This window comes from Manis javanica, chromosome 2 (assembly GCF_040802235.1).
Source record: "Manis javanica isolate MJ-LG chromosome 2, MJ_LKY, whole genome shotgun sequence".
Taxonomy (NCBI): Eukaryota; Metazoa; Chordata; class Mammalia; order Pholidota; family Manidae; genus Manis; species Manis javanica.
This window is the reverse complement of record NC_133157.1, coordinates 88,338,614-88,351,975: the sequence shown is the minus strand read 5'-3', so window position 1 is coordinate 88,351,975 and position 13,362 is coordinate 88,338,614. Positions and strand designations below refer to the sequence as shown.

At 46.1% G+C, this 13,362-nt stretch overlaps 1 protein-coding gene across 2 annotated transcripts in view; it reads right to left on the bottom strand.

The window, feature by feature from the left end:
- ROR2 (receptor tyrosine kinase like orphan receptor 2) overlaps positions 1-13,362 on the bottom strand; it is a 199,491-nt gene that overhangs the window by 31,289 nt on the left and 154,840 nt on the right. For both annotated transcript variants that reach the window (XR_001855653.3, XM_017676241.3), the window contains exons 3-4: positions 1,304-1,591; positions 532-562 (exon numbers count right to left, since the gene is read on the bottom strand). Coding sequence is in view for 1 of the 2 variants with exons in the window: in XM_017676241.3 (XP_017531730.1) it covers positions 532-562; positions 1,304-1,591 (319 nt within the window). In the remaining variant the exon portion in view is untranslated. The remainder of the gene's footprint in view (positions 1-531; positions 563-1,303; positions 1,592-13,362) is intronic.

Genomic DNA, 13,362 nt, shown 5'->3' with positions numbered 1-13,362 from the left:
TAATACCTATAGAAATTACATAAAAGGAGTTACATTAGAAATTACATAAGATATAAAAGAAAAGATTACAATAGTTTGACTTTCGAAAAGACACCTTTTCTGAGGTCGGAGACCCACCTGTGGTGGAGGCTGCCCCGAGGCCCAATTACAGAAGGGGTTACAGAGGCAATCACAGAGTGCTGGGGTTTCAGTAAACTGCCTCCCTCTTTCCAAAAGGATTTGGAGGCCAGGGTCCTGGTGGCCCCGGCAAGCCGGTCTATGAGCTTACACTCTTTCCAGTGGCCCCACAGGGTCACCGTTCCTTAAAGGAGCGAACACTTAGTTTTCAGGACATGTTTTCCCTGACACTAAACATGGGAAATATAATCATCTTCCAGCCCAAAGCCAGCACCCTCCCATCCTTGTGGGAAGTCCAGCCAACTTCTAGCAACTTTGGCAAAGACATGCATTTTCTGGATTTAAAACCTGGATTCTTACATAAAGGAAATCCTCAGAAAATGAGAAAATGGCTTGAGGAAAATAGATACTTACTGAAAGTTATGATTTGGGCTGTGTGTTGGCCCTAAAAAGAAAAAGGCATGTTATGAATATTTCATGATTTGGAATAAACCTTTTTTCCAATCCAGCAATGGAGAAGGCGTTTGCAGTCCAGGGCGCTGATTTGCGGTGAGCTGTCCCGGGGCCCAACTCTGGCCCTGCCCATAATCATATGCCAGGGACGGGGAAGCCACAGAGAACCAACGTTTGGAGATGTTTCTGGGGTTCTGTGCCCTTTCCTCCCTCCCCTCATCTAACCTTGACTCACCAGCTCTATTTTACTGATTGGTGACAGAATGGCTGGGCAGTGAGGGGACCTTCTCACTGCGATGAAAGGGGACACATTCCCCCCCACCGTTCATTCCGCCCCCACCTGTGACTAGCACCTGGATGCAGAACTGTCGGCACGCTCTGCTCTCTGCACTCCCCTCAGCTGGCCCAGGCTCCTGTGGGTGGGTGGGTGCCTCATTACGGCCCTAGGGCCGTCCTGCCCTGTGCGGACAGCAGGCAGCCTCCCCCAAACCTCGAGCCTCCCCTTTGTGTCTGGGCTGGTTTTCCACACTCCAGGTTTACAGAGCACCATGGGTCTTCTGTTACTAGTAAACGGGTAGCAGCCTAACCTGGGACTTGGTGCTCAATGGAGAGACCTCGGGGGAGCGTTTTGCTCATTCCCTTTCCGCTGCCTCGTTCAAACTGCCACCCATCTCCTGCTGGGGGTGTGAACCTTCCTACAGGGTCACCGACACGCCTGGAGGCCCCGACTCACCAAGCCGCACAAACAGGACTCCGGTGGCGGTGATGGTCTTCACCCCGTTGGTGGCCACGCACTGGTAGTAGCCAGTGTCCGTCGTGTCCAGGTCCTGGATGCGCAGCCGAGAGCCATACTCTGTCTTGCGGATAATAACCCGGCGCGGCTCCTGCACCACGGGGGCATCGTTCTTCAGCCACCGTACGCTGGGCGGCGGGTTTCCGGCCACCTTGCAGTGCAGAATTGCTGTTTGGCCTTGGACTATGGTGATATTGTTTACTGGCTCCAGAAAATTCAGAAAGTAACCTGCAAAGGAGGAGGTTAGAGAAGAGCAGAGCTCAGAGGCGGCTGGAAGAAGGGGCTGTGGGGGCTCCTTGTGCAGACCGCCTGGAGGGTTTCCCTTTCTTCCCCCACACGGTCAGGCCATTCCGTTACAGTGGCACTTACGTCCTAGAATGATGCCAAGAACCGTGATTAGCAGATGCAGAACCCCTGTTCCCTGCCAGGTTCCTACGGGTCTCAGGTCACACACAGCATTTCTGTCAACAGATCCAGGCACAGCCTCAGGTTGTGTGTGTGTTTAAAGACACCTAGTTTAATGTGTACTGTCGGTTCATGAACATGGAGCTCACAAACCCAGACAGCACTTCAGCTCCATGACTGGCATTTTAAACAGCAAAGTCACTAAGTGAGAAAACATAGGCCTACACAGGCTGCAAGGATAGGTGTCTGCAGTTTGAGCGAGGTAGTAGGGAAGAAACTCAGCTGTGCCTCTGGCAATTCAAAACGTCAGAAATGATCACAGAAGCGCTGTGGACACTGGCAGGGGTTACAAATATGTCCAGGGGAGCAGGCGAACGTGCAAACATGGACCCTGCAAACATCGGGGCCAAATGCTCTTCTCCCTGCAGCACTGCCTAGTCGAGACTCGTCTCACTACTCCGGGAAGTAAATCCACGCTCAGGACGTCCATCCTCCCTCCCACAATGCCACGAAGCCGCAACAAGGAGAGGTGGAGAGAAACGCCCTGAAGCAGGTGAATCACGGGCCTGCATGGGAGGGAGGGGCAGGGGCAGAGCAGGAGACTCTGCCCTGGGGGGCCAGTCGGGAGCAGGAGGAAGCCAGTGGGCAGAGCGGGCCCAGCAGTCCATGGACCAAGAGTGAGCAGGCCTGGCGTTTGATCTGCTCCAGGATGCGTGGCCAGTTCAACCCTGGCAGGAGTCTCCCCTGGAGCAAATCCCAGGGGCACGGGAGGAAGTCGGGATCCAGGAGGAGAGTGGATGTGGGGGGGTGCAATGTGTGTGGTGTATGTCAGGGTCTCTGAGCTCCTCTCCATCAAGATGAACATGCATGCTAAAATTCCATTAACATATTAAAAAATCATCATCAGATGAATTCACTCTAGATAAAACCAGGTTACAGCAATATGAAAATGACAACAGAATATATACACCTTCTGAAACTTACGGCTTGATTTCTGGTTGGTACCTATTTTTTTTAAAAATGAAGTTACAGGATGAAAGATTGCATATATCTGTTATGACTGACTGACTGACTGACTGACTGACTGACTGGGTGAAAAGTTACGAGACTTCTAGTGGCCCCGTGGAGAATTTCAAATGGTGGGTGAGGCCCCTAGATGCCGGGTGGTGGAAGGTAGCTGAGTGGGTGGGAGGCTGTGGATTTGGAGAATGCACAGTTTTCCTCCACAAGGGAGCATGGATAGAGATCTGTCTGGACATTTGTTACTAATATTTTTTTATTAAAGTATTGATATATAATCTTATGAAGGTTTCACATAAGCAACATTGTGGTTAAAACATTCACCCATATTATCAAGTCCACCCCATACTCCATTGCTGTCACTGTCCATCAGCATAGTAAGATGCTATAGACTCATTACTTATTTTCTCTGTGCTATACCTCCTTCCCCATGTTCCCTACATTATGTGTGTTAATCATAATATCCTTTAATCCTCTTCTCCCTCCCTCCCCACCTAACCTCCCCCACCCCTCCCTTTGGTAGTTGCTAGTCCCTGCTTGAGAGTCTGGGAGTCTGCTGCTGTTTTGTTCCTTCATTTTTGCTTTGTTTTATACTCCAGAAATGAGTGAAGTCATTTTGACTTGTCCTTCTCCACCCTGGCTTATTTCACTGAGCATAATACCTTCTAGCTCCATCCATGTTGTTGCAAATGGTAGGATTTGTTTTCTTTTTATAGCTGAATAATATTCCATTGTGTGTATGTACCACATCTTCTTTACCCATTCATCTACTGATGGACACTTAGGTTGCTTCCATATCTTGCCTATTGTAAATAGTGCTGCCATAAACATAGGGGTGCATATGTCTTTTTGAATCAGAGATCTTGTTTTATTGGGTAAATTCCTATAAGTGGAATTACTTTGTCAAACATATTTTTATCTTTAGTTTTTTGAGGAACCTCTATACCATTGGTTTGAGGAACCAAACCTTTGCTTTCCACAATGGTTGAACTAATTTACATTCCCACCAGCAGTGTAGGAGGGTTCCCCTTTCTTCGCATCCTTGCCAGCATTTGTTGTTCCTTGTCTTTTGGATGTTGGCCATACTAACTGGTGTGAGGTGATATCTCATTGTGGTTTTAATTTGCATTTCTCTGATGATTAGTGATGTGGAGCGCCTTTCATGTGCCTGTTGGCCATCTGAATTTCTTCTTTGGAGAAGTGTCTGTTCAGGTCCTCCACCCATTTTCTAATCAGGTTACTTGTTTTTTGGGTGTTGAGGCATTTGTATATTTTGGGCGTTAACCCCTTATCAGATGAATTGTTTATGAATATATTCTCCCATACTATAGGATGCCTTTTTGTTCTGATGGTGTTCTTTGCTGTATAGAAGCTTTTTAGTTTAATGTAGTCTCACTTGTTCATTTTGCTTTTGTTTCCCTTACCCGAGGAGATGTGTTCAGGAAAAATTTGTTCATGTTTATATTCAAAAGATTTTTGCCTGTTTTCGTCTAAGAGTTTTATGGTTTCATGACTTAACATTTTACATTCACATCTTTGATTCATTTTGAGTTTACTTTTATATATGGAGTTAGACAACAATCTAGTTTCATTCTCTTACATGTAGCTGTCCAGTTTTGCTAACATCAGTTGTTGAAGAGGCTGTCATTCCCCCATTGTATATCAATGGCTCCGTTATCATATATTAGTTGACCATATATGCTTGGGTTTGTATCTGGGCTCTCTATTCTGTTCCACTGGTCTATGGGTCTGTTCTGCCAGTACCCAATTGTCTTGATTACTATGGCTTTGTAGTAGAGCTTGAAGTTGGGGAGCATAATCACCCCAGCTTTGTTCTTCCTTCTCAGGGTTGCTTTGGCTATTTGGGGTCTTTTGTGGTTCCATATGAATTTTAGAACTATTTGTTCTAGTTTGTTGAAGAATGCTGTTGGTATTTTAATAGGGATTGCATTGAATCTGTAGATTGCTTTAGGCAGGATGGCCATTTTGACAAAATTAAGTCTTCCTATCCATAAGCACAGGATAGATTTCTACTTATTGGTGTCTTCCTTAACTTCTCTCATGAGCGTCTTCACATGTCACTAAGTAGCACTGGTTATGATGTATGGTTATAGGTAACAAACCCCTTAGGTTCTACCTGGATTCTCTCCTAGCCAACCCTCCCTCAACACCCTGAATTAAGTTGTAGAAGAGAATTCTCATGGGTGACACAAAGCTGGAGGTAGCTGGCATGCCAATGACAACCCCGGAGAAGACGGGCTATGTCCAGCAGGGTGGCATCTGGATGTAAGCTCTTCATTAACCTCACCGCAAAGTTTAGCTTGGGGAGACCCACATTCCTGAGCCTCCCACACTAGACCCTGTGTCTCCAGTTCAAAGTCCAATCTGGTTTGATGGTCTGAAGCAGTTACTTTGATGGGATCTGGCAGACACATTGTTTCACTGTGTTCTGGGCAGAGCCCATCTTAATCAGAGGGTTTCCTTCCAAGCACTTGCAAGCTGCTTAATATTCAAATACTTCTTTCAGGTCTCATTAACACTAAGTGCATGGTAGGACACATAAAAGAGTCATCAAATCATAAATTAAAACAGCAAATGACATATTAAAGTCACAATGATCTCTTCCACTTGGCATAAACTAAAAAATAATTCTCATCTCTCCACTAACGACAGTTCCTTCAAAGACCTGACAAGCCATAGCTTCTGGGCGGACGCATGCAACTGCCATCCTATAAAGGCAGAAGGCGAGGCTCTGTGTCTCTGAGCTGACTAGCAAAGGTGTACAAGGAGCAGGCCCAGGGTTCTGATGGCTGGGGCCCAGTGGTCACCATGCACTCTCATGTCACCCATCTGGGGGCTGGCTGAGAGCAGTTCTGCCCCCCCTTCCTCCCTTCTTAGGGCATCTGCATACATCAGCATGGAACATCTCTAAGGATGGGCTAAATCTCTTAAAAACTGCAGAATGATCTTCGAAATAGAAAAACCATTTGTCTAGGGAGAGTGGGGAGTACTCAAAATATAAAGTTAAAGAGACCATTCCTTTTGTACAGCCTAGAAGGAAACCTGGGGAGAACTCAGGCCTGCACAGTCAGAACAAGACCCTCAGAATGGACTTCTTTTCAAGAATATCTTTTTTACATAGAATCGGGAAGGAAATATGGAATTCTTCATTCTGCCAGCCAATAGCTCCTCCTACACCCTTGACCAACACACTGACCACTGTTTGTCTTTCTGTGTCCCCCAAGAGGGGATGCAGAGCAGGAAGGAGGATGAGCTTCTACCTGCTCTGCCCTCCATGTGGATAAGGAGAGCTCGGTGCTAACCCCAATCCCCCAGGTGGGATGCTGTGAAACCATCTCCTGGAGGCACAACTCAGGTTAATGCCAGGATGGAGCCAGTATTTCCTGTTCAGATGCTTTTGTAACAACAGCCAACATGAAGAAATCCACATGTGCTTAAGTCCAGCACCATGTATCGTTGGTTCACTCATTAAAAAACTCTTCACTCTGCTTATATGAAACACCCAAGAACAGGTAAATCTACAGAAACAGGAAACAGATTAGTGGCGGCTGCCAGAGGCGAGGGTGGGGAAATCAGGGAGTGGCCCTCACTGGGGGCCATCTCCCTGTGGGGCGATGGAAATCTCTGGAACTAGAGATGGCGATGGTCACACGACATTACAGACACAGCCCTGGGCTCAGGAAATGCCCCCTGAGGAGGGATGGGCAAGGTGAGGCCAGGTGGACAAACCAGGTAAGAACAGGGGGTGGCTGGGGGAGGTATCACGTAAAGGGCAGGGGCCACTGTGTTGAAAACGTCCTTCCCAGGGCGCTGGCTACCACTCCCAGCTTTGCTCGGAGCCCAGGGGGAGGCCTCTGCTCACCTGCTCCAAGCCAGTTCCTCTGGATCCTCTTCACTTTCAACTAGATGAACATTCACCCCAGCAGCCACATCGCCCTCGCTTTACAGCAAACAAAGGAGAATCTACAGAAGTTCACCAATTCTCCTCCATCCTACACCATCTACACCAGGGGGCCTCAGCTTTCTTCACAATGGGTCTCTGGACACTTATAAAAAGGTCTGCCTGCTCCCCAGGGTAGCAACCCCGGAGACCCGGGCAATGGCATGTATCAACAGCTCCAGGTGTGCAGCCAGGCCGAGGACCCCTGCTCTAAAGGGCTAAGGAGAAGGGAAAGCTGTGGTCTCAGTGGACCAACTCCACCCAAGTAGGAGCTTAAGAGCACCAGAAACAACAGAGGAAGCATCAATGGAGAGGAGCACCAGGACAAGACAGAAGGTCCCTAACGGCCAGCAGCGGTACCGGGGAGGTCCTGCCTGCGGTGGCTCAGGCCAGGCCCGTCCAGCTGGGAGGAACAGGGCAGAATCTCTACGGATGGCACCATGTGCCTCCTTCACACTCTAATGGAAGAACAGAGACCAAAATCATAGGTCAGTAACATGGAAACTTGATACATTCACAGCGCCCTCCCTAGGTAAGTAAGACTGAGCTTCTAGAAAAAAACAGGACACACAACAGAGAAAAGCTAGTTTATTCCCCAGGTATCCACGCTTCTGGAATTTTCTCTACCCTTATCACACTCTTCCCCACTGGCATGTAGGGGACAGGAGGGTCCTCTGTGCTTCCTAAGACACACCTAGCTACCCCTCATTGTGCAGTCAGCCTGGAACACCCCGTCCTCACATCCTTGCTGCTTCTACAGGGTCAGGCCTCTGCCGAGGCCTCCTCCAGAGGTGTTCCCTTGTCTGCTGCACCCCAACAACTTTGGCTCATTTCTAACACTGCCTCACACCCCACTGACCTGCACCTGCTGTTACGGCAATGTCACATTTGTTAAATTAGAAAGACCGAAATATGCTTTGACACCAATAACCATTGTTACCATTTGGTGCAATCGTCTCAATTTCACGGCTAGTTTTCTTCCTGATTTAATTTAGAATCATCCTGATAAGTGCCATCTAAAAACTGTATTGTTGATAAGAGAGAACTGCATTTATAGATGATCTGTCTAAAACTGCCCTCTTGACAATATTGAGAAAGTGTGATCTGTGTCTTGATTGCAGGCCTCCTCATCTATTCAGAAAAGCTTTATCACTTTCTTCATGCAAATCTTCACATTTCTTTTTAAGTGGTTTTCCAGATGCTTCATAATTTTCCTTACTACTGTGTGAATTGATTTTAATTCTATATAAATGGCTTAAGGCTTATAAGAAAAGTATTAGATTTCTATATATTTTGTACTAATTTCCTATGGCTGCTATAACACATTAGCACAAACTTAGTGACATACAACACAAGTTTATTACCTTACAGGTCAGAAGTCCTAAATCAAGGTGTCTGCAGGGCTACATTCCTTCTGGAGGCTCTGGGAGGCTCCCTTCCTGCCCTTCCTGGCTTCTGGGGGCTGCCGCTTGCTCGGGCTGGCGACCCTTCCCAGCATCACTCCAACCTCTGCGGCAACCATCACAACTCCAGCTAGTGCCTCTGACCCACTGCTTCCCTTTTATAAGGACCTCTGGGATTACAGTGTCCACCCACCTAGATCATCCTCACGTCCCGTCTCAAGATCCTTCACCTAATCCCAGCTGCAAATCCCTATGCCTTGAAAGCTGGTGCATTCACAGGTTCTGAGGAGCAGAAATCTTTGGGGGCCATTATTCTGGCCACCACACTCATTTTCCTTCTATCTTGACACCTTACAGAACCATCTTATTCTAACTGTCTCTGAGTTTACTGTATTGGATTTTCTATGTCTGGGTCTTCTAGGAAGAAGTCATCTTGCTCAACTAACAGTTAACAGAGCCTTCTTGTCTTCAAAATTCACCCTGCTTATATCTATCTCTTCTACCTAATTGTTCTTTTCAATATTAGTGCTTTTTAACAGTTTTTACTACTGAAATAGTACAAACATACAGAAAAATATGGGTACTAATAAAATATAGATACCCATGCACACAACATCAAGACTTTGTCTAAACATTTTAGTATATTTGACTTAGAACACTTAAGAAAATTAAACAGTCCAGCACACAGCTAATATCCAAACTGCCCTCACTTCTCCCCTACTCTCCAGAGAACTGGCATGCACTATTCCAACACATATTGGTATTGTTTTATATTTTTGGAATATTTCCCTGAAATTTTCATCTTTGCTAGTTGTTGTTCTTTGCTCCCACTGGAAGTCGGCTTGGGATGTTTCTTTGTTGATATCATTCATTTATTTTGCTTATTGTATAATATTCCACTGTACAAACCACACCTTCTTTATCCTTTTCTCAACTGAGGGGCAGTAAGTCTTCCCCCACATTTTTGCTAGTATGATGTTTAATGATCTCCAGATTCATGTCTCGTCCTGCACATGTACAAGAAGTCCTTGAAAGCACACCCCTGGGTGCAGAAGTGGTACGTCACAGGACCTTGAACTCGGTCATTTATCTAGGTCTCAAGAGTGCTGGGAACCATTTGTGCTCCAGGATCGTACCTGAGTGGGAGTGTTTCCCCCACGACTCTGTCAACATCTGGTACTGAGGGGCTTTAAAATGTCTGACAACAATCTGAGGGACATGAAGGAGTACTATTGTTTTAATTTGCACCTTAAGAATTCCCTGTGAGCTTGAGTGCCTTTTGACAGGTTTATTGGCCGATGGGGTTCTCCTGTAGCTGTCTGTTCAAATCTTTGTACTGTTGCTGATCTACTAACTTCTGCAGTTAATGAATTTCCTTTTTCCTTTTCTAATATATGCATTAAATGTAAACATTCCCTTCAACCTCTTTAACCATCCAATAAATTATTTTTGGTCAGACCCAAATATCTTATAATTTACTTTTTAATGTTTAAAATTTCAGCAACATGTTATTATTATAAGTGTGTCTTAATTTCACCATTGTCATAGAACACAGCCAACATGAGGGTGACTGTTTAATACTGCGGAGATTCACTCTGTAGCCTAGCATGGAGTCAGTTCCTGTAAATATTCCACATTTGATGGGTAAGAATGTGTTTTCTCTAACTGTTTTGTGCTGGGGTTTCTATGTACCCATTAGATAAAGCTTGTCAAGTTTGTTCAAATTTTTAATTTGCTCATCTGTTAATCTAATTAGTTTCAATGACATATGTGTTCATTGGTTCTGTATTTGTCAAATGGCTATTAGTAATTCCATCAGGTTGTGTTTAAATATTGGAAACTATGTTACTGGGTGCAATAAACTTCGAGTTAATTACATCACCAAGTCCTATCTCACTATGTAAGGCTTTTGTCTAAAGACCATTTTGTCTGATATTAATGTAGCTACTTCAGGGTACTAGGTTAACCTAGTTTTACTTTATATTTTTAATTTTTTAAATAATTTTTTATGATTACACAATGGACATGAATCCAAAAACAATATATAATTTAACATGCTAATTGAGGAGTCTATATACTTTATAATCTGAGTTTTCTAACTGGCGAGTTCTAACAATGTTTTTATTCTGTGCTTTAATTTTCCTTTTCTATTTCCTCTGTTTTTTTTCTTTATTCATCACTTCTCCCTTTACTTGTTTTAAAGTTTTGCTTAAGCAGCTAACTTAACTACTTTTCATAGGTAAAATCCCCAGACGCAAGCACCTTGGAATGCCGTGAGCTGCCATCACACAGCCAACCACCATGGCTTCAGGGTCACTGCTTCCTGGTGTTTTGTCACAGCCCATTTTGAAGCCTCAGTGGTCATTATTGTTGGTGACTTTTACTATCAGAGTTCTTTAGGTTTGCCAACCTGCCTACCAAGTTTTTCAGCCCTGCTCGCACTCATTCCTTCCTTCCTGGCTCAGCCGAGCTCATCCTGAGTGCCGTTTGCTCTTTGGGTAAAGGAATGGGGTTGTCACCGCTCTCGGTCTTGGTCCAAAAACTACCTGTTTCACACTGGAGTAAATTTAGCTGGGTATAGAATTCTAGCCTGGCAGTCACACTTTGGTGGTTCTTGTTCCTTTGCAGGTAATCTGACCTTTCTTAGGTACCCTTCACATTTTTCCCTTTGTCTTTGCCATTCCAAGACCACCAACTGTGAATTTATTTTTATTTTAGCCTCAGTGGACTTAGTGCCATCCCCAACACCTGAGGACTCATGCCTTCCATCAATTCTGCAAAATTCTCTACCAATAAATATCTCATGAAATATTGCCTCTCCCTTCTCCCTATTTAAAGCCTCTTTCTAGATACAGGCTGAGCTTCCATGTGGATTCCCTCATGCTCGTCACCAACTCTGATATTCCCATCCTTCTTTCCTCTTTGGCTCTGCACCTCAACCTGGCCATCACATCACTCACTTCAGTGACTAATATTTTTCATTTCTAGAAGGTCTCTGGTTCCTTTTCAAACCCACCACTGTCCTTTTCCTTTGTCTTTGCTCCTTTGGCCTCACTGTTTAGTAACTCAGCACTCCTCCTGAGCCTCTCATTTGTCATTTTTTTCAATGTAGGGCTGGTTTTTCTGCAGGAATCCCCTGAGGACTGCATTTCTGCCACAGGCGCGGCCAAGTTTTTGGGTGAACTCCTGGGCTTGGGATTCCCCACAACATTCTGGTACTGTAAAGTTGGTTTCTGGAGGTGTGAGTCCCAGTTTGATTTCTCATGGGAAAGCAGTCTATGCTTCCCATCTGGAACAGGATCGAGGCCAGCCCTCTTCCATCTCCCTAGGCTGATGGGTGAGAATCACCGCACCCCAGGACCACCTCCTGTCAGGCTCCTAGTTTGCTGCGGGAGGCTTAGCACAACACCTTAGTTCTCTGGACCACACGGGTCTCCTTCTGGCTTGACGTTGAAACCCCAGGCTCCTGAAGCAACGGAGCCTCACAGAACAATTGCTGGGGCAGGGATGACTTTCCACAGGCTGTATATGGGGACAAGAAATATAAATTCCCTCATTGTCCTAACATCAAACTTCATTTTTGTCTCAACCCCCTATTTCTCTGGATTGAAGAAAACATAATATATGCAATTTCAAGAGAAATCAGTGACTTTATGGTACTTATTTATCTCACATAATCTCTGTGTTTCCCTGCCCCTGGGTATTCTCCCCAGCATAGCATTTATATCTAGGGGCTGCTCCAGCATCTGTGCAGCAGAGGATTTGATTATCTGCATATGCCCTTTGCCTGCACCAGTTTTTGCCAAGGTGCCAACATCTTATTAGTTCTCCTTCTACTCTGGACCCACAGATGCATGCACATCAGCTCCACAGCCACGTGGTGACACCCCCTTTCACTATGGGGGAGCCCATGACACAACTGCATGACCCCTGCAGAATCCAAACTTTGTCTTGAAAAAACTTTCTTCCAGGAACCCTGTGCCATTGCCTGAGTCTGCAGATGGTGTGGCGCCACCTCGAATGGGTCCTGTTCTGGCAGCCCAGGGCTGCCACACTTCTGCCTACATTCTAGTTCTGGCTCCTGGGCATTTCTCCACCTCTCCTGCCAATTGACCGGAGCATTCACATCTTTTACTAATATGTAATTGAGCACTTGCATGTAATTTAAGTGGGAGGGTGGCTGAGTTAGTTTGGCCTGCTATTTTGACTTTCATTAATTCTCTGGAGGCCAAAATGAAGGCTGGGAAGTTCTCTGAAGATAAAGCACAATGCTGCTTTCTCCCTTAGGGTTTAGTTCACAGGCAGCAATGTAACCTCTTGGCTTCATTTCATTATGTGCAAAATATGGGGGCCGGTACCAACAAGTGCTTGGCTCTCCCCAGCTCGTACGGCTCCCTTTAGTGAACCTCTCCAGACACGACTGGACAGGGCAGGGGGCCTAGGCATGAGCGGCCGAGAAACCAGCAAGCTGGGCTCTGTCACATGCCGTGGTAGAGAAAATAGACAGCTTCCCCTTTAATTCTGCAAGAGGGGCCCCCTCTCCACAGCAGGGTAGCCTTAATGACTGATGCTAATGGATTCCATCCCCCACTGCCCAGCGGGCTCCGGCTCACCCCTAAACTCCAGAGAGTGGCGCTGAGCCTATGCCTGAGAACACACCAAAGGCAGAGGAAAAGGCAGAACCCACTGCGGGGGCCACCACTCCTGCCTCACAGTCAGATCAAGGACTACTGGTGTTTTATCCCAGCAGGCTGGCCACCTATTCAGCAGCTTGGTCAGACTACTTAGGTGTCTGAGAATCTGCTTGTTTACGAGGCCAAACTGACTAGTCTGGGAAGGAGATAAGGAAAGACTTACTGACTAGGGGTCACGAGGTCACAGGGCCTGGACTGTGGGAAATAAAACAACCTGCCTGGCAGGGCAGGTGGTGAGGAGACCCTGGGAACACAGAGGACATAAAGCTGCCTCCCCAGGGATGTATTTACAGGCCACTAAATCAGCTGGCGGCTCTGGCAGTGGGTCACTCCTGCTCAGACGTCCCCTCGGGGCAGTCTAGTGTTCTGCACAGGACCAGCTGCAGAAAATGGGGGCAAGGGAGTAGTGAAAGGTGTGAGATCAGAAAGGATGGGAATCAGAGAAAACAAAAAAACAAGAGAAAGCAAAATTAAAGGACCTGCGAAATGGAGAAAGTACCAAGGAGGGTGTGCACA